At 37.2% G+C, this 21,421-nt stretch overlaps 2 protein-coding genes across 6 annotated transcripts in view; one reads left to right on the plus strand and one right to left on the minus strand.

The window, feature by feature from the left end:
• Positions 1-303: 303 nt before the first annotated feature.
• Positions 304-12,298, plus strand: MLANA (melan-A). Its single transcript, XM_088130140.1, has 6 exons — positions 304-563; positions 1,789-1,843; positions 4,685-4,779; positions 6,263-6,359; positions 8,326-8,430; positions 12,024-12,298. The coding sequence occupies exons 3-6, from the start codon at positions 4,706-4,708 to the stop codon at positions 12,090-12,092; spliced, it is 345 nt and encodes a 114-aa protein (XP_087986266.1). The 5' UTR covers positions 304-563; positions 1,789-1,843; positions 4,685-4,705; the 3' UTR covers positions 12,093-12,298.
• Positions 12,299-15,383: 3,085 nt separating this feature from the next.
• The window catches only part of BRD10 (bromodomain containing 10), a 97,458-nt gene continuing 91,420 nt past the window's right edge, over positions 15,384-21,421 (minus strand). For 2 of the 5 annotated variants that reach the window (XM_088130215.1, XM_088130214.1), the window contains 3 exons: positions 21,077-21,192; positions 20,779-20,957; positions 15,390-20,068 (listed from right to left, as the gene is read on the minus strand). In XM_088130215.1, coding sequence (XP_087986341.1) covers positions 16,443-20,068; positions 20,779-20,957; positions 21,077-21,192 — 3,921 coding nt within the window. In that variant the 3' untranslated portion in view covers positions 15,390-16,442. Of the gene's footprint in view, positions 20,069-20,778; positions 20,958-21,076; positions 21,193-21,421 lie in introns of all 5 variants that reach the window. The other 3 variants (XM_088130213.1, XM_007428122.4, XM_025166606.2) reach the window with 3 other exon arrangements.

Below are 21,421 nucleotides of genomic sequence, written 5' to 3' on the forward strand. Positions count from 1 at the left end.
CTACTTGTTGCAAGTAGTCTAAACTTGCTTTCTTGTTGTTTTAATCTATTGGTTCTGGTTCTCTAGGGCAATGGTTCTCAATGTGGGCCATATTTCTAGATCAACGTTTCTCAACCTTGGCAACTTTAAGATGTGGGGACTTTCTCCCAGAATTCCCCAGCCAGCCATGCTGACTGGGGAATTCTGGGAGTTGAAGTCCACACATCTTAGAATTGCTAAGGTTGAGAAACGCTGTTCTAGAGGGCCACAGTCTTTATAACATACAGTTAATCTAAAACTCTTTTTCTCTAGATGTCTTGGGAGTTCACCTCTCAAAGTCCCCAGGCAGAATATCTGGAGAGCTTCAGATTAAAGAAGATGACCTGGAAATTCAGCACTAAGTTGTTTAAACTAGTGGGATAGAAACTAGGCTGGGGAAGAAAAGCTAATTCACATTAATTATAGTGATCAAAAGCTGCATTGCCAGGAATTCAAACTCGTGATAGTCATGAGAGTTAGCTAATCCTGAGGAAAAATGAGAAAAAACTTTCAGAGCTTGGCAGAACCTGGATGTGTAGCAATTGGTAAGTCTCAGAATTTTTTTCACTAAGTTTTATGTTAAATTTCAGCTCTATAAATTTCCTTATTTCTGAAAAATAAATTTGATAAAGAATTGCATTTCTTAAACTGCAGTGCCTTTAAGTCAGAGGGCTTTTTTAAAATTGAAATTGTTGGAGTTGTTATTTTACTTCAGTGCATAATTTACTACTTTGCTACTGTATTAAATGACACAATGATTTTATTCTTAGTTTTTAGGTTATTCTGAATTCAGGTTTTAGTTTTTTTTTTCCATTTATTATTAATGACATGCTAGAACACTACGTACCCATAAATAAACAGTCATCAAAATTGATGTATTTTCATGGTGCTTTTTTTTTGTTTCTGTTTTTTTTATTGTTGATCTTTGACTGAAGTAAAGATAAATGAATGAATGCTGTTTTGCATTCTGATCCTGCAGAATGTTAGCCTGTTTAATTCTTACTGCCTTTAATTGGATTTACACAGCATAACTGTGGCTAACTTTTAACCCAAAGTGTTTGTATATTTTTCTAAGGCTGAACTTATACAAATTAGATTAAACCATTCAGCTTGATTTAATATGGATGGTTAAATTTTGGAGGGTATTTATACAAATGACAGCAAAACAAATCCATTAGAAAGTTTGGATAATGATGACATTAGAGAAAACATATCCTAACAAAGCTCATTGCTACTCCTTGATTACAGGCTATTTATAACATGAAATGAGTATATTTCTGTTCAAGCAATGGTATTTTTTTCTGTTCTCCTTTCGCCACATTTCCTCCTTTACCTCCAGATCTGCTCAAGCAACTTTCTGTATCAGATTTGGAGAGTAGACAAAACATGCAAGGAGAGAGGAATTGGTTCTGTTGGGAGATCCAGTTCTGGGACAGTGGCTTGTAGCATGGACGCTTAATCTTGTCTATGTGTATTTTTTTTTCCCTATACAGACAGACTTGTTCCACCCCCACATTAAATGAATTGCGTGATCTGGTTGTAAAAACATCAGAGTCTGGTTTATCAGAAGCTTTATCCACAAAATATAAATCCAGGATCTGAAATCCTTTTGCCTGTTACAACTTGGACCATACTTCTTCAGTTTATAAATAAAATGTTTTTTTTTTAAATTCAGATACTGTTGAAAATTGTATAGCCTCTTCTTGACAGCAAAATTTAATTGCCAGATATAACCTATAATCCTGTATTTGTCTTTCTGATACTGATTAGAAAGCATTTGTCCATCAAGCTTGAATTGATTGGCTGCTGCTCTCCAGTTTTCTCTGTAAGTATAGCTAGGCCTTTCATATTCTTCTGTGAGTTGTTCCATTTTAACTGAATTGTTGCATTCATTGCACAGATCATATGTTCTACGTGTTACCTCTCTGAAATATATAAACTGATGGAACCTTTTGTTTGCATGATCAGGCTAATTTTCTGTTTTTCTGAAGAAAGAGAACAAAGGACCAAATTAATACTGTAGAAGAAGAGGAACAGATCTTTGCTGCTGACACATTTTTCACAAGCAAAATTTTAAAATACCTGAAGCTAAAAAGCAAAACATATTCTAATAAATCCTAATACATTTAGCCTCTAAATTGTTTTTAATGGTTGACACAATCATTTACTTAAGACAGGGTTTCTTAAAGTGTGGTCCTAGGACCCCTGGGGGTCCCACAAGAGCATTTCAGGGGTCCATGAAATCAAAATTATTTGCCAAATATTGAAGATATGTGCAAAAATTTTAAACAATGACACTCTACTCATTATTATTATTTTTTTTTAAAAAGGGTTTTTTCATAAAAAAATATTTTATATGTTAATATCTAATGGGTTTAATATTGTTATTTTTACTATGCAATAAATAAATATCTACAAATGCGTCAATTTTAATTTTTAATATGGTAAATAGAGATTAATACAACCAATACAAACAAAAGCTTTTTCGGGGCCCTCCATAATTTTTAAAAGTGGGAAGGAGTCCTGAGAGCAAAAAGTTTAAAAAACACTGACTTCAGATATTGGCAGATGAATTCATACCACGCGAACGTTTGCTTGCTTTTGGTTAGTGATTTATATATGAATCCAACCACTGTAATTTTAAACCATGGTTTATGGGCTTGGCACTGAGGGTAAATCAAGCCAGAGCTTGGTTTACATTGTCATCCTTTATTTGAAATATTTATAATTTTCCTTATTTCAAACCTTTTGTAAAATATTTCAGATATTTGTTTCCTTTCTTATTTGTTTCACAGTATTTATAGGCGACCCCAATCCAGGCAGTTGTTCCGTCTACTCTTTCTATCATCTGAGATCATTTTCAAGCACAAAATTCAAGAAATGTTTAAATAAATGTTTTAGGAAAAGATAGTTTTCCCCGGTTCACACCATAGTAATATAGCTATAGCTGATTTGGGTTATGGTGGGTCATAAATGAAATGAAATGAAATGAATGAATGAATAAATAAATAAAATAACCTTTAAAACCAACTTGTGTTACAAGTAGTCCCCAGGTTAAGAACGCCCAGTGTACAGATGACCCATAGTTAAGAACGGAGCCTGTTGTAGCTAAATTTGAGTTAAATACACAATGATTCAAGTTAAATACACAATGGTTTGAGTTCATTACACAATACTACTTACAGAGTATTATACAATAATACTGTTCCAGCTTACATACAAAGTCGACTTAAGGACAGATCTTGGGAATGGAACTCGTTCTTAAACTGGGGACTCCCTGTATTTTAGATTAGCACCTCAGCGATTTCTGCTAGGTTAACTTCCAGAAGTGACAGTGAATGGTACATGTCATTGATGGCCATGTTAATATACTAGCCATCAGTTCTTGAGCTGACATAAAATTTGCTGCTTTGATTGCAGATCCTTACTCTACCATAATAACAAGGTTGGCAACTGGTGGTTTTCCTACAGTTTAAATCAGGACAACTTAAGGAAAGTGATTAGTGTCAGCTGCCAGCAGGAAAGCAATTACCAATCAGTTCCCTGTTATGGAGTGGGATGAGGTGGGGTTGGTGAGTGTAGCCAGATGCCTGGAATGGCATGTTTTGCCACCTGTCAAGTTGTCTCATTAACAAGGCACAGCCATGGAGTTGATCCGTATCTATGAGCTGTAAATCAGCCTATTTCCAAACATGATTCTATCATTGTTCTAACCTGATGTCCCAAAATAATGTGGTTGACTGATCACAGTTATGGAGGAGGGGCACAGGGAGAAAATGAGGATCTGTGACCAATCCTGCAACAGAATGGCACTACTGGCAGATAATCCAGTTCAGTCCTTGAACCCCGAAGTCATCCATAGCACATGTATAGCTAAAATGGAGTAGACCTAAAGGCAATGACCACACCAAAGTATATTCTCATAGTATCTGCCTGGCTAATCTGATCTGGAAGGGTTGGCGTGTTCCAGGTTTGTAAACCTCCCAGAGTCATTGGGAGTCAGGTGGCTGCTTATTATTATTATTATTATTATTATTATTATTATTATTATTATTATTGTGGAAAAAATTAAATCAGCCTTCTGGGTAGCATCAAATTAGCATTCTCTAAACAGAGAGCTAGTCCTGTTTTTCAAGCACCAGTATAGTGCTCTTTCAAAAGCACTAAATCCACGTTTATAAGGAGTCTGCATAAGATTTGACAATCACTTCATAAAGCACCCATCAGGGATTATGGGAGCAGATGCTTCTGTGGAAGCTGGGTGTCTTATTATTCCTAAGGCCCAAGGCAAAAGGACCATGGAAGGCTGTTCCCAGCACCTGGAGGAGAGGAGGGGCAAAAACCTGAAGTAGCTAATAGGATTCCCCACTCCTGACCACAATGTTCATAAAGCCTACTGGATCATAACTATGTTAAAATTGTGTTGGGGGAAAGAAGGAAGACGCTACTTTAAAACAGAAGCCTCTAAAGAGAACTTTAGATTTCCTCAGCAGGGGCTGGGGATGAGAATATGGCATGCTGAATAACGCTATAGTTAGAAGGATAGGAGGATGACCTCATCAAAACACCATTCGTGCTGCAAATAAGACTGTATTTCTGCTTTTCATAGCCAAAATCTTATGGGAATATATTGTACAGACCAGGCATTGCTCTATTTATTTTGTAGGTGGGACTTGAACAAAACAAGATGCCTAGGGGAGAGCATTACCTAGACAGCAACTTTGGTAGAGGGAAAGGATATACTTCTCTTTCTGCAGAAGAGTAAGCATTTTTGGACAAATGTTTTATATTCAGTTTGAAATATGTGCTTTTCATTTGTGGAAAGGACAACAGAAGTGCTTTTCTTCGTTTAAACCCATATTGACTCCCCAGTAGTACATATGGTTCACTTGAGGAACTGCAGAGGCATTTAACAATTGTTATCCACTTTCCTGCGGGATAGAAATTATATTCCAAAGTTTATGCTAGATATTACCATGAACTAACTATGGGTAAATCACTTATCCAACATTTCAGTGCCAGGCAATGCAACTAACTTTTATCCATATTTGTGCAGTATTACCAGCTGTTTTATGGTGGTTAGTTGGCTGCAGAGAGTAAGGAAGGTGACCTTGACAGAGACATGCGAGCTCTGTTACCAAAGCAATGAGGAGAAAAACATATCTTAAGTCCACAACAGGCAGATAGCATTTGCAAGTGGCTGAGACAGACACCTCCCTAATTCACAAGAGTATAAGAAAGGAGAGGAGGTACAGCACAATCAGACTTGCAAGATTCTCAATAAAAGTAGTTTTAGCCTTCTTGTAGGATTGATTTCTTGGTCTGGTCTACCAAGACACTGGCAGACATTTTCTGATTTCTTTTGCTGTGGTAATAATTCTGTTTAATACAATGAATATGTATGTATGTATGTAATTTATATACCACCTCATTGGCAATTTACAGTATATACAGTAAAATAAAAATACAATAATAGAATACAAGATATTACAATACATAATATAATACAATGTAACAGTGCAATAAACTAATATGATGGCCTGATCAAGGTCAGAATCCCCAGAGACAGGCTGAGTTTCCTTCCACACTATTTGTATCCCCTTTTCACACCTTCCCTGCACTCTGCAGAATTATAAATAGACAGACTAATAGAGATACTACAGCTAGAGACGTTTCATTCTGTGGTTGCTCCATCTTCCAGTCTCTCTCTCACAGATTAACACCCCCTAACTCTGAGTTTGGTTGATACACTGAACCATGATTTAGGTGAGTAAATCTATGACAAATGATGGTTTAAGTCTGTAATCCTTAACCACAATTTAGCCCATGGTCTGGATTTGAACATCACACTATCCCTAACTACATGATGGCTTAGCATGTTATATGAACACTGACATGAATTTCACATTTGAAAACATGTTAAATAGAGGCTCCATGCACTGAATCAGTTGCAATAATCAAACATCCATCTTTATTCCTTTGTTCCTAACTGGCCCTGTGTTTCTAGCATATATTATAAATTTTGTCATAGATATACGAAATTCCACTGAATTCATTTGAACATTAATATATTCCTTATAAAATTATACATTTATTAATAGCAGCTGTTATTTTTTGTCCATTTAAATGAAAATGTTATGTTTTATAAAGTATGAAGTCAAGTCGCCTTTTCTCTGCACTCGAAATGGAGAATAGTTATTCCATATCCTTAGCAGTAAATAGACCCATTTGTCTTTTTCAACAGGGCCGCAGGAATTGGAATTCTAACTCTTGTTCTTGCAGTTTTACTGATTCTTGGCTGTTGGTGTTGTAAAAGGCACAGTGGTTATACAAGGCTTTTGGTAAGGATAAACTGCCTTCCTATTACATTATTCATTAGATCCACCTCGTTTGGACAGTTTTTCATTTCTACAAAATATGCTGAAACTCAAGTCTGCTTAGAATCCATACCATCTGATCCAGGAGATGTTCCTCTTTTTCCTTGATACATAAAGACATGCTGTAATGAATCATTGCCAAAGGAAATACACTGTAACCTGAAGCTGTTCAGGAATCTTTGTAGCTGCATTCACACAATGTGCTGGATGGAGTCGGTTACAATTCTACTCGCTGCATTTGGACAACAGTTAGCATGAACCTTGATTGATTTTTGTGGATTGGCACGTTGAAAGATTTGTTATTTATTTTTATCAATTTATGTGGCTGCTCATCTCACCAGTGTGACTCTGGGCAGCTAACAGGAATTAAAACACAATAGAAATACAATGTATATTTAAAAATAAAATAAAAAAAATACTGTTCCAACCGACTAACGCAAAGTGATTCCCAAGCACCCCATTCACCAACAGTGTGGGCTCGATTACTCTCCTGGCCACCATGCCTGGGAAAACAACTAGGTCTTCAAGACTTTCTGAAAGATGAGCAGAGTTGGGGCCAGCTGAACCTCAGGCAGTATGATGGCCTAGAGTGAAGGTCCAGCTACACTTCCTGGGTCCCACTAGATGACAATCCCTAACAGATAGATCTGGAGCATGCCCCTCTGGTTGATCTAATGGAATTGGTAGAAACTATGGGAGTCAGGCTGTCCCTCAGATGTGCTGGCCCCATACCATGTAGAACTTCATGGGTAATAACCAGCACCTTGAATTGCACCTGGAAGCAGACTGGAAGCCAGTGTAGCTCACAGAGCAAAGGTGTACTATGGGCATAATGAGACATACCTATAATTGCCCATGCTGCTGCATTCTGGACCAACTGAAGCTTCTGGATGTTCTTCAAGGGCAGCCCCATATACAGTGCATTGCAGTAATCCTTTTAGGAGGTGATCAAAACATGAGTGACTGAGTGCAGTGCCGCTTAATCCAAGAAGTGGTGGAATTGGTGCACAACATGAAGCTGTGCAAAGGCCTCCTGGCCACAGCTGCCACCTGCTCTTTGAACAGGAGCCCTGAGTCCTGCAGGACCCCCAAATCACATACCAGTTCTGTCTGGGATAGTGCGACAAATTAGATTAAATCACAAATCAAATTTGATTTAATTAAGAATATATTGAATTAATGATGACTGCAATGTATTTAATGTTTTCTTGTTTCTGTAACATGAAAAATTACAGTTTGCTGGCAAATTTGGATGGTTCTCTGAGAGCTGCACCCAAAATTTAAGGGCTTACATCTGAACCAGGGGCCTTCAGGTTGGGAACATCTGATCTAGCATTAAGCCTGAATATAATAACAGCCACTGATGCTGAGCCTGGGCATAAATGTAGCCATGAGTTGCATTATGCTACACAATGGCCATGGAAAAGTTAATCATTTTGCATTAACATAATCAGGAAGATATTGTCCCTTCTTGCTGAAAAGTGTTTTTTAAAATTTTGTATATTTATCTCCCTTTTTTTTTTATTGTGGAATGAAAATCCATATACATGAAGTTCCCAAGAATTCATCAGCCAGAAATCTACCTAGCTTTAGCAGTTACTGTCTGGTAGCACTTGATTAGAGAAAGGAGGATCTGCTTTTGTAAGTGACATAAGGACCCTTATGTTAATGCAGAACAGACAGTAGAAGAGAAATTGAATGGATGTTCTAACTTGTACCGTTCACACTGGCATTGTGGACAAACTTATATTCCCAGAAGTAAGCCTCACATGTGCAAGCAGACTGAGGCTAAACTGTCCTACTTATGTTACAGTATGATTTTCCCCTTGCATTTCAAGATCTCTTTTGTCTCTCCTTTTCTATTCATTTGATTTATATCCTGCCTTTCTGCTCTGCTGAACACTTTCTAATGTTTGCCTTTGCACTACAGAGTAAGAATTCTGGATTGGCCCCTCTGACCACCTCAAAAGCCAGAAGCTCCTTATGTGACTCCAAATTGCCCTTGCAGGAATACAGGTGCAACTATAATCATGTGGTAAGATGATTGTTTATCTTTACATCTGATAAATGTTTCAGGAGAGTACAATTTAGAAAGTCAGTTTAAAAAAAGAGTTATAAGAGATACCTGTCCAAGAATGAGAAGCTTGGGCTGGATATAGACTTGTGAAAACAAAGACAAAAAATGTAAAAATATAAAGTATAAATTCAGGGAAGAGTTAAAGATATAAGTAGGACTTCCAGGGGGACACGGTGGCGCAGCGGCTTAATGACGCTGAAAGTTGCCGGCCAGAAATGGTCGACGCTTCAGCGGTTCGAGTCCAGCCTTCGCGTTAGCAGGGTGAGCTCCTGTTTCCTCCCCAGTTCCTGTCAACCCAACAGTTTGAAAACTCATGTGAGTAGATAAATGGGTACTCTCACTCCAGTGGGAGGAAAAATGCTGGCGGCGCCTTGCAAAAAAGGAGTTGGGAGCAGTTGCCGGTAAGCGCGAAAAACCGCTCGCGCCCGAAAAGGGCACGAAGCAATGGAAACCCTGCCTCCTGCGCTCGCCAGCTGGGCTCTGCCCTAGGAAGGAGGCTCTGGCAAACCACTTCCGAAACAATGGCCTTGAAAACTGCAAGGACTCGTCCAAGCAGTCACTGCAGAGTCGGTAACGACTGAGCGCAGATTTAAAAAAAAAAAAAAAAAAAAGGACTTCCAGATCTGAGCTGCAAAAATCTAGATAACCATTAGATGTCACTATACTGTTAGAAGAAATTTTAAGTACACCCTCTCCTTGTTTAGCAACCACAATCTGTTCCAGCAATTTTGTCATTAAGCAGAATGGTCGCTAAGAGAACATGTGACTGAGATAGAGAGAGACAGAGAGAGAGAGAGAGATTGCAAAGAGCACTGGTTGCTGCCATCTTATTCAATGTTCTGACCTGTTTTTCCCCCCTTTTTTGCCCCCTGGCAGGGTGGAGAGATTGCTTAAACAAGTGATCTGTCCTGAGCTGTTTTTTTATGCAGCAAGTTAACAGACTCAGTTCTGTGACTTTAACTAATTGATTAGAACCCTCCCTACTGCCTGCAACAGAGCACACCTTAATCAGTTTCACACTGAAGGCTTTTGTTGTCATGCACATGAAATTTGGTTGTAAATGTGCACATTGGTCAGAAAATGATTTTTTTATTATAATTTATTACCATTGTATTTGTGAATGGTCACTAACTGAGGTAGTCACTAAACAAGGAGTAGCTGTAATACTTTTGTATTTAAACATGCAAGGGTATCCCTTATTGTAGGTTATCAGATGCCTTTAAACAGTATAGAGAGAAACACTAAAATTAGGAATTTGTGTGAAAGTATTCTGGAAGCTGGAACTTGCATGAAGGAAAATAAAGAGAAGCTTTTGCAAATAACACTGTGATAGGAATGTCTGAGTTATTTAAGTCTGTCTACAGCTACAGCTATAGTATCCTCTCCTCTGCCATGGAGAACGAGTCAAGGTAAGAATCTAAATTACATAGGTCAGAGTCAGAAGAAGATAATTGCTGAACTGGAAAGAGAGGAAATGATGACAGTCCTGAGAGTATCAATCCAACCAATAGGAAGAACAGGTAGTCCTTGCTTAATGACCATTCCTTTAATGATGGTTCAAAGTTATGACAGCTTCAAATAAAGTGCTTTACAACCTGTACTCACAGTTACGACCATTACAAACTGTTGCACCACCCTCCATGGTCACATGATTGCAATTTGAGACCTTTTTTTACAATGGTCATTAAGCAAATCATGTGGTCATTAAATGAATTCTGGAAAAAAAGACCATTGGAGAAGCTGGATTTGTTTAATGACCATAGTGATTTGCTTAATGACTGTCATAAAAATGGTCATAAAATCGGGTCTGGTCACATGGTGACTCGCTTAACAACTACTCCACTTAATGACCAATTTTCTGGTCCCTATTGTGGTCATTAAGTAAGGACTACCTGTATGTTACTCTGGACATGAAAAGTTAGTCTTTTAGCCAGGGAAAGGACATAAAAAAGCAGAACTCTTCTGCTAATTCTGTCTGCATCTATTACCCATAGCAGTCAATACACATATAGGTGCAGAAAGCCTGTGTAAAGTTCACATCCAATCCATACAGCCTTACATTTTACCTTGTAAACGAGTTTCCATTTTTATTGAATATATTCAGTTGTTCCCTTTCTCCACTGGCATTGCTGATTATCCAATAGTAATAAGTATATTACACTTATTTATTTGTGAGTAAACTACTTACAGAACTACTTTTTCAGGATTTTTTACTGCAGCATAATTTGTCATTTGAAACTTTGATAAACTAGTGGGCAATTATTTTCCCTCATTTTGAGGCTGTACCTTTTGGTTATGGCTTAGACAAAAATGATCCTGGGGAGCCAAACACTGCTTTGTACACATGAATGTTCTGTTCTGTTGCATCTGTCCTTTTAGGACTTGACAGAATGAATGAATGTTTGGGGAAGCAGGACCCTCTACGGAGGGTTTTCTTTTTAGAACATCCACATATGGTAATCTTATGTATACACAGGGGTTTGGGGGCAAGGGAAAGAGAAGGGAGGGATGGGAAAAAGAAACAGATTTACCTAAGTAGCCAAAACCAAAATGGTAGTTAGTTATGTCAGACATCCTTGCATTGTCAGTTAAAATATGTCGTGTTTGTTTAATCTATAAGAAATTGCGTTAAATCTTTGAATTCTAATTCAGCTATTTTGTTACTAAATTCATTTTAGGAATTCCTTTTCTTAAGGTGCCACCTTGAGGTCAATGACAAAATAGTCTGGGCACTTGAAGTGTTCTCCTATTGGTTTCTGGGTATTCGTCCTTTCTGATGTCAGATTGTGTCCAATTAATTTATTATTTTGTTGAGTGTAACCAGTTTATCCAATGGAAAGGTTAGTAGAGTAAGTCCTATAATAGATAGGGACAGATTTGGCACTGGGTCTCTGTAGGGTTTGGTTCTTGTGACTGTATCATTGTGGCATTCTGTTGCTTAATAGCTGGTTTACATTTCCTTTAAGCAAGCAGAGGTCCACTATCCAAGGCCCATGAAAGGGAAATGTCATTGTCCAGGATGGACTGTAGGCTATCTTGATGATAAATATGAAGGGTTTTAGCTGGGACTTGTGGCAACTACTGACTTTTACTGCTGGTCTGTTCCATAGTAGATTATTCCTGGGAATCAGTGGTGACTTAAAAAAAAAAAATTAAATGGTTGAATATTGAACTTTGAAAATGCTTGCCTTAAAACTCCTGGTTATCTCTTTTGGATGAACACAGAAGCATAATTTTATATAGGAAACCAACCAACAGTACACATACATATATACTCCCAGCTGCCATCTAGAACACAGAACACAAGCTATTTCTTACAACGGATGCTTACAACATTTGATGAAGATGAACCATGAAATATATGCAAAAATATATTACTTGTAAAACTCCTTGTCATACTGGCTGCTGAAAGCTAGCACAGTTGTGCCTCTGGAAATTGATAATGTGGAGGATCCTTAAGAAACATTTTTATATTAGTATTGGTAAGTATGAAGCTTTATGTTTCTTTGCATATTATTAACATCTCCCTTACTCAACTTTCATTGACACAGGTGCCAGATGCCCCACCAGCCTATGATAAGAGCTCCAGCAATCTGTTGCCACCACCGTATGCACCATAAACAGGAGGAATGAAACAAGTGCTTGCTTGCTTTAAGTAATTTCTAGGAGTATCTGAGAGGCAAAATGCAAGCTAATATGAATAGTTCCAGAAGTAATTCTTGCTTAAGAAAACCTAGCTGTCCTCTTTTGCATGTGATGCCTAAGATGTTGAAATTATAGCCTATATATCTTCATTCTATACATTTTTATTCAATATAAATTTGACAGTAAAATACTATTTCATTTAAAACTATACATGTAATAAATATTATAAAAAACAAGAACCAGTCTTCCTGAAATCCATGGCAATACTAACAAAAAGGGGATTTAGCTAACCTTGGCTGATCTAGAAATTTCATCAGGATTGTGGGGAACATCTGGGAAATCCAGAGCTATGACCTAAACTGGGAAAATGAATAAAAAATTCCTGGGAGAAAACAATGAAAAATCACTTCTGTATTATGGCAAGAAAACTGCAAGGATGTGTCTATATAAATTACCAGGATTTAAGATCAATCTGAGGCAATTTTATCTTTTAGACATTATAAGATGCAATAGAACTTTCTCTGTATTCAAAACCTGTCATCAGATAGTGCCTACTTATACAACTCAATAGCTTATTTTGCTAGTTTTCTAAAAGCAAAATAAGATCCAGGATTATGACCCATCTCCAGTCCTGTCCAATCTGGTATAAACTGTGCATGCACTCACATTTAGGGTGCAAAAAAACTTCTAATGATTCTTACATTTTGCCCCCAGAATACGTCTTCCTACTTGCCTTTTTCCTTTGGAGTAATACTGGGAGAAAGAATAGCTGGGAGAAAAGCTTTGGTGAGGAAATTAAGTAATTTACTATCAACATCCTGCTCTTTTAAAACTCTATTCAGAATAATTCATAACGAAACAATGTTGATATATTCCTCAAATGAAACAGAAAACAAGCACATTAAAAACAATTCAAGTATTAATATGAAAGAAATAGCACAATTAATCAGGCATTACAGTCTCCTGAAACAATCATTTACATTTTTTTGTTGAAAGGACTTTGGAGAAGATGCTAAAAATGTGTTCTTCATCTTCTAGATTTTTCAGGTTTTGTTGTGATAGGATTTATTGAAGGTCTGGTATTATCACTTTCTGTTTGTCTTTGAGCAATTAGATTCCAACCAATTCATGCCCTTATGCGAGAGTAGTAGGTGAGGGTACTGGTAGGAATTCCCAGTGACTGTTTATGGGTGAGATGACAACATTCAATCCCTCTCAACCTCCACGTTTCTCAGCATTTTCATATCTATAAATGAACTTTGTATGCCGATGGTGTTTTTTTGTTCTGTATTCCATGGTATTTTGCATTGGTGTCATATTACCGTCACTTATTATATACACCACTTAGGGCCTCTTCAAAAAGAAGCAGTATATAAATTTAATAAATACTTATATTAAAAATACATTTAGCTTTGCATCTAAATCTGGTAACTTCAACTCAAATTCAGGAACTCAAGATGCAGTCTGATATACATTTAGGGGTAAGTCCCCTGAACGTAATTAAACTACTTGATGAACAACTATTTGATTAAAGATCTAACTGGTTATACTATAGGAAATTCATGGCCCTTTTCATTATTTTAAAATTACCACAGAGGATTTGAATTGGGGGCATAACAATCCACTGGATTAAATCTCTCCATTATGCCCCTCTTAACCAATCTAAATTGGGTCACTTACTTTCAGCAAAAGAGAAGTTACTTTTATTGTACAATGTCCTCTGCAGTAAAAAAAAAAAAAAAAACTTGAGGCAACAAATCTAGAAAATTGCATTAGGAAAGAAAGGATTAAATTATTATTTCCTGCACACCAGTTTGTTTTTAAATAAAGAAAAAGACACCACAGATCTATTTGTCTCATCTGAATCCAAATTATTGGTAAAGAAACAGGATGTCAAAGTCACAAAGAATCTTATCCTATATCAATTCAGAATTGATATTAAATAACCATGCCTTCTGCCTTACATGGCAAGGAAGGGCTGAATCTTCTAGACTAATGTCTTTAAGTGATATGGTCATAGAATTGCATTATAAACATTATTTCCTCTCTCTTTTTTTTTTTTTTTGGTACCATTTAATTCTCAGAAAGGCAGCCCAGGGCATGAGCCTATCTCTTTCACACACCAGGATTATGGGGAAGATAGTAGGTGAGTACCCCAGGAAGACAGGTGGGGCAGCTGGAACTCCCAAGCTGCTAATCCAAATCAGGAGGTGAACCAGAGTGAAGCTCCATAAGGCTTCTGGAAAGGAACTCTGAAACCTCTACCCTTCTACCTTACGGGCTCAGCCAGGCCCACTACATATAAAGTTACATATGAATCCAGAATATTATATTCTAAGGTTCACTTCATGGTGGGGGAAATCTAAATCTCAGTTCCTCATTTGTAAAAAAATAAAATTTCTTAAGATTTTTATATATTACTATGGCATTATATGAATATATTGTTATATAATCCTAAAGAAGGGATTAAATAATCTTAATTAGATGAATGTTTGAGAGTTATCTACCACACAGTTTCTATGTTAACCACAGTGCTTCTATTTCTGGTCCAAGAGGAAATCCTAATTTTGAAATCTGAAAGTAAATTTCAGATTAAGAGTTCATTTATGGCCACCATCCACCAGTGTTAAGCCATGAACACATCCAGTGATTCCTCCCAAGCGGTACACCTGCAAACCACCAATCTAAGGCTTGTTTTCAGAAGATACTATCCATAAACCAACCATGTGCTCCTCTCTGATTTCTTCCAAATAGAAATAGTAATTGCTGAATTTGCAATGGTATAATAGAAAACAAAGAATAGATGGTGGTTTGAAGTGGCAAGAGCTATTGGTTGTGTTTGGAGATAAAGTGGTTGATGGCTACTGCATTGTGAATACTTGTCTTATGAGAACTATGGCTAAACAAACACCCACAAGGGGGGGCAGTGACAAAATGTGTGATGCAAACTGTGCCCCTTAGTTTGTGACATCATAATACAAGTATAAATGGGGTGGAACTCATGGTGAGGAACAGATGTCTATGACTGAGCAATATTCTGAATTTTACCAATTCTTCAAGTAAAGTCAACTTTCTATATTGTCTACCTTACAATTATTGTATTCCATCATAATTTATTAGCTATTTAGACTTCTCTGTCTTTTTAGCCAAGACAAACAGAAATGTTTATCTTTTAGTAGCCTATTTGAAATTGTGAATAAATTTTCAAGTTCTATGGCTACAATATTATAATGCTTTAGGAGGTCTATAAAGAACACATAGAAGAGCTGTAAAAACTGAAGAGTAAGAATCATAATCGTAAGCCATTTACTTAACAGTAAATGCCACGTATTTTACTGGAACATGTCTAAGCATGTGTGCTTATAATGTGATATTTGGACACCTCCATCAATTTCTTAATGCAAATACATACATATCTTTTACTGACAAACATACCTTCTCCACAGAGTATTATGAAGCAGAAATACAGCAACTTTGTTTATTATTACATACAGATCCTTCTGCATTATTGCTAAACAGTACACTTATCCAAAATTACTAAAATACTTAAAAAACTATACATTATGTAAACAAAACATAAATAAGACAGAGCAGTTCTTTTTACACATGGTTTAGTCCATACTGTTAAGGAATAGGGATTATGTACAATTTTACACCATAGATTGCATTTTTACAACACATCAATATAGAACATGGGAACATCTGAAAAAAAGCAGTGTACTGTACTCTTTATAAACAAAATGGAAAATTTCTTAAATTATGAGAAAGAACAGATCCCAGTAAATGTGCTAACCAAGAACCAACCATTGCTTTCTATATCTTTTAACAGGGTTTTTAAGATATAGAAAAAGTGGTTTTTTTAACCACTTCAATAAAAGCCTTTAGAAGCATTGCTCCGAAAGATATTTAGAGAGGTGCTTTCTCACCATTTTTTGAAAAAAATGAAAATTGAAACGATCTTCAATCTAATACGAAACAATAAAAAAAATCAGTGATGGCTTTATGCACACAAATCCTTGAGATGTGACAGGTGTTTTAACATGTTAACAGGTAACGTTTTTTTGTTAATGGCAAACTGTGTAGGTGCTATTTATTGTCATCCTGGATCCTTTCCACCCATAAATTCTCAATGATATGCAAAATTAATTTTTTGCCTCATCATTCTATCTGCTCAAAACATGCCATTACATGCCTTGGGTACATGTACATAAGTCAGATGTTTCAAACAGTGTACTTTTTAAAACAATTATAAATTAGTTTTATACACATACACACACGCACGCACACAAATGCCCCAACGTTTCATCGGCTCATTTGCTTGAAATTCAAGATGCAGCTGTGTCTGGGACACCTATGCTGGACTTCAGAAAACTGGGGAAGACAACAGCAGGATTCTTAGTTGTAGAAATGATGTCAGCAGAGAAGGAGGAGGATAGAGATGAACTTTCTGATGTTGGAGTCTTTATAGCATTCAAAATGGCTCCTTCAGGGCTGACCATCAGTTTTTTAATAGATGTATCTAGGTGCAATACAGACTTATTGTTTTGTAGCTGTGAGGTACTAGTGTGGGTTGCAGGAACTAAAGATGTTTTAGTTTGAGTAGAAGATGAGGTGACCATTATCAAAGGTGTAGACAGTGTTGTTGCAAAAGATGGAGTGCCTGGCTTTGAAGTATTGGTAATTATCTGCGGTGTAGCATGTACAATAGGCACAGGATTTGCAATCCCAAGAGAGTTCACAATTTTGGTAGAGCTTTTTAAAGGCAGTTTTGATGGCTGCCAGCTTAATGAATTACCCATCACTTGTGTAGTCTTCTGGGGAGCGGGAGCAGCAAAGGATACACCTTGAAATCCATGCCCATTACTAACAGTTAAGAGAGGTCCAAGTTTTGGATTTGCAGAAATGAGAAGAACATGACTGCCAGCTCCAAGGCCCTGAGGTGGAACAATAAACCGAGTACCACTGATCATTATTTGAGTTCCAGGTGCCAAAGGTGTACAGGTGTTAATTATTATTTTCTGCTGAATATAGGATTCATTCAAATGGCTGCCTACATTATTAACTATCGATGGTGAAGATGGAACAGTCTGAATGGTAGAAGTACCAGGAGCACAGGAGAAAGCTGGAACTGGCTTTACAAAATTAGGTGGCACTGATGGGCAAGGCATAGGAACTAAATTAGAAAAGTTAATTACTTTACTTGCATTTGGTGCATTTGGGGGTAATGCTTTTTGAACTTTCTGAGTACTTCCATTTGTGGGCACTCCTGCTGAAATTCCTGCAGGCTGAAACTGAGCTAATGTGGATTGTTGACTTTTTGAATGGGGTATACATTGGGAAGAAGGTGGAACTGCTGGCAATTGAGGGCTTGTATGTAACATTTTAGGGACACCATTCACAGGCCCAGCCAAGGAAACTGTTACTGGCAACTGAAAAGCAGATGATAAACTTGAATGAGAAACTGTTGGTTGAGTAGTAGAAATCAGTACAGATGAAGCTAGGTGTCCTGTTTTCACAGTTGATATAGCCATAGTACTTCCAACATTAGAGGAGCAGAATCGTGTAGTTAAAACTGGTATTATTTTTGCTGGGGGTTCCATTCCACCTGTCAAAATAGTAGGCCGTGTTCCAGTAGTAGCTCCACTCAGTGGCACAGAAGTAGGATCTAAGCACGGGCTTGTGGTTACTGTACTGGTATTTACTGCTTTTGCTGCAATGCTCTGACATGCCAAATTTGAACATACAGGAACTAAACTACTACTTGTTGATAATGGAAAAATTACATGATGATTATTTTTGTCTTCCAAATCTTTTGGCGTTGTAGACTGCATAACGTTAACTGGTGAAACACTCTGAGCATTACCTGTACTATTTATAAAGGTCTGACCAATATTAAGACCTATTTTCACATCTTTTACTTGAGAAACAGTTGGTGATGTATTTACTTTTATTGATGATCCCACAGTAGATGGAAGAAGCAGTAGTTGAGGTTGCTCTGTGCTTTTAACGTATGTCTTACCAATGGAAGGAGGGAAAGTCTGTTTAAGTGCTTCTGTTGTTACACTTGTATTTGACTGAATATTGGCAAGTGGAGTATTAATGAAAACCAGTTTCTGTGCAGTAACACCAGTGGATGTTGGAGTAGGGATTAAGTTGACTCCTGCTCCACATGCAGGAAGAAGTGGGGGATTTGTGACTAACATAAGTTTTTGAACTTGAGCACCACTCAGACTTCTGCTGGTTATGGAAGTGCCGTCAGGCTGTGCAACAGAGTATTTTGCATTATTTACATTGACTTGTTGATTAATAAAAGAAGCCTGGGTGGTACATGTGATACTCTGCCCAACATTTTCTGGAGATATGCTCATTGCATTACCAGAACTGTTTGGTGGTGGTGTCATGACAATGTTCGATGACATGGGAGATAAGAATGGAGACGAGGATCCATGTAGAGTTTTTGACATTCCATGATTCACCATACCACTATTATGAGACTGCCCAAATGTAAGTGTTGTGTTTTTCCCCTTTATCAGATTTGCACAAGAGGAAATAGTTGGAATGGAAGAAGTTGCTGGAGACATTTGGGCAAGCGTTGGAAAGCTAGGTATCGCTTTTGTCACAGTTGAAACGGTAGACGTTGACAACTGTGTGGATTTGGGCATAAAAAATGCCTGAAGCTGAGGTGCGTATGTAAAAACAGAACTTGGAGAGAGGTTACTAGCAGAAATTTGTTCTGAATTTGTTTGCACCTTTACAATTCCTGTGTTCCCACCTCGAGTCCTAACAAGGATAGACTGCGAATCTCTTATGCAGATTGTTTTTAGCTCTTGCTTTGCTTCACCAATGTCAGCAGTATTTTGCAGTGAGGAACTGATGTAGGGAGTCACACTTTGTGGTACTGTTGTTGTCAAAGTTTGAATTGCTGAAGAAACAATAGGTGAAGCTACAGGGGAGGAGGCAGCTGAAACTACAGTCTTGGTAATTTTTGTAGTCTCACTTTGGTTCATTTTCACTACTGATGCTAGTGTGTTACTAGTGGAGGTGATAGAGGGCACCACTGAAATTCTATTCAGTGAATCACCCCCTTGTGGCAACTGTGTAATATTTTGTTTTACATTTGTGCTGGGCAAAAGTGTAGTAGCAGCAGTTATTGAAGAAGCTGAAAAAGGAGGGACTAAAGTAGTGTTGATATCTGTTGGGTGTGGAAGAGAAATGTTGTGCTGTTCAATAATATTTTGCTGCAGGGACTGGTTCTCTTTTGCTCCACTTTTACTTTCTCTGTGCTGGATAAGAAAAGTTTTAGGCAAAATAAGGACTTGCTGCATGATTTTCTCTCCTGTGGTTTTCTCTCCTGATTTACTATCCACTGCAGGCTGCATCTGAATCTTCACTGAATTATTGTGCAGGTCTACTGGCATGCAATGGCCAGCTGGCATTTTGTACAACACTTGCAAAGAACTCTTTGAACTGGTCTGGCAGGGCAACCCTGGTTTAATTGGAGAAGAACCCACTGTTGACATAATCAGTTTTTCAGAAGTGGAAGTGCTTCTACCTACTGTAGATGGCAACTGACTTGTTAAGGCCACTTTGTTCCCAATATTCTTAGCAAGCAAGGCCTGGATAGGTTTGGTCCCTTTTATTAAGTGTGGTACAGATGCTGTAGAGTCTGTCATGTCCAATGATTCTGAAGCTGGGGATTCTATCTGCTTATTCAAGCAGCTGTCAGTTGACAGATCATTTTCAATACCATGGACTGTGGTATCATTTGTGCTTAATTTTAGTTTTTTCCTTGGTGAAAACTCAGTTGTGCTGTCATCTAGGTAATAGTTTTGCTTGGATTGGCGTTTAACAGATTTAGGCACTATCTTCTGTATTTCTCTACAAGTCAATTCTTTTTTAAGTGGTCTGGATTTTCCTGTACTAGGGTCCATTTCTGGTGATTTTGTGTCTTCTAGGAGAAAAAGAAGAACCAGAAAGGAAAGCATTTTTAGAAAAGCAAACAATAATTCTTAATTGATTTACTAGTGCTTTATGATCAGATCACACTAACATTGTTATTCCAATCAACAAATGAAGCTTTGGTAGTACCATTTATGATGTGCTCAAAAACTTATTAATTATGCTAATTTTGTAAATCTTCATTTATTTTGCACTCAATTTAATATTTAAGCATTTTCTGATATTATTTAAACAACTTGAACAGAGATAATATCCCATTGTTTATACCGAAGGGAGGGGATGGGTTTAAACAACTGAAACGGTTTCAATCATAAGTTTGAAAACATTTCCTGCCATGGTTTCCTAACAGCGTTAGGAAAGCAAAAGAAAATTCCTGGTCCCAATGGTAAAAGAAGTTCACCAAGGGAAAGAAAGAAAGTAGATCCCGGATGAACTTCTTTTACCATTGGGACCTGGAATTTTCTTTTGCTTTCCTCTGCTTTGCCCCAAAGCTTTGGTTTTGAGAAAAGGGAAACAACAGAAGATGATTGGTCAAGATAACCAGCAAGCTATGCTCTAATTAATTAATTTTGCTTGAATTTGCACAATATTCAAAAAAAAAAAAAGGTTATTATAAAACAGATGACTTCTTTGTCATCTTGGTAAGAAAGCTGAAGTCTATCAGACTCCACCGTTCAATTACACGCTAGCAAAAGCACTCACCCATATCTATATAGTCCTTTTTCAAAAATTCTGTGTGCTCCGAAGATTCACTGGTTAATGCGCTGGAAACTTCTTTGACAGTATTTATTTCGCTCTCCTCATTAGTCCACTGTTCTCTGGTAAATTTATCATGATCTGGTTGCCGTCTGAAGTCATCATAGTCCTTTTTTAAGCGAGACCTTTAACAGAATGTTGTAGATAGTAAGAGTTTTGTTCTTTTTATATTAATAATTAAAAATAAGTCAAAGATTGGTAAGTTCTTACATTTTATATTTACCAAAAAGATTCGGTTAATTACCTGTTTCTTTGAAATGCCTTCATTAATTTTGGTTCCCATGGTAACAACTCATTTAGCAGTCGTATCAAAGTACAGTGGAGTTCCTTTACAGCTTGCTTTCGGTGATACCATCTTCCCTGTAAATATGAAAATGCTTCTTACTAAATAAATTTTATTCAATAGAGGTAGACAAAATGTGCAACTTTAGGAAGACCAACACTATGGATCATCTATTTTGCACTAGTCAGTTTCTCATTAATTATTGCAGGAGATTTCTAGTGTTTCACTGAAATTTAAAGTAGAAAAAGGACATATAGCTAAATGACCATAACATGATTAATCTTTTTTTCCCTCTCGCTCTTTTTT

This window comes from Python bivittatus, unplaced genomic scaffold (assembly GCF_059951505.1).
Source record: "Python bivittatus isolate LINGU-HERP-01145 unplaced genomic scaffold, Pbiv_v1 ctg000850_np1212, whole genome shotgun sequence".
Lineage (NCBI taxonomy): Eukaryota > Metazoa > Chordata > Lepidosauria > Squamata > Pythonidae > Python > Python bivittatus.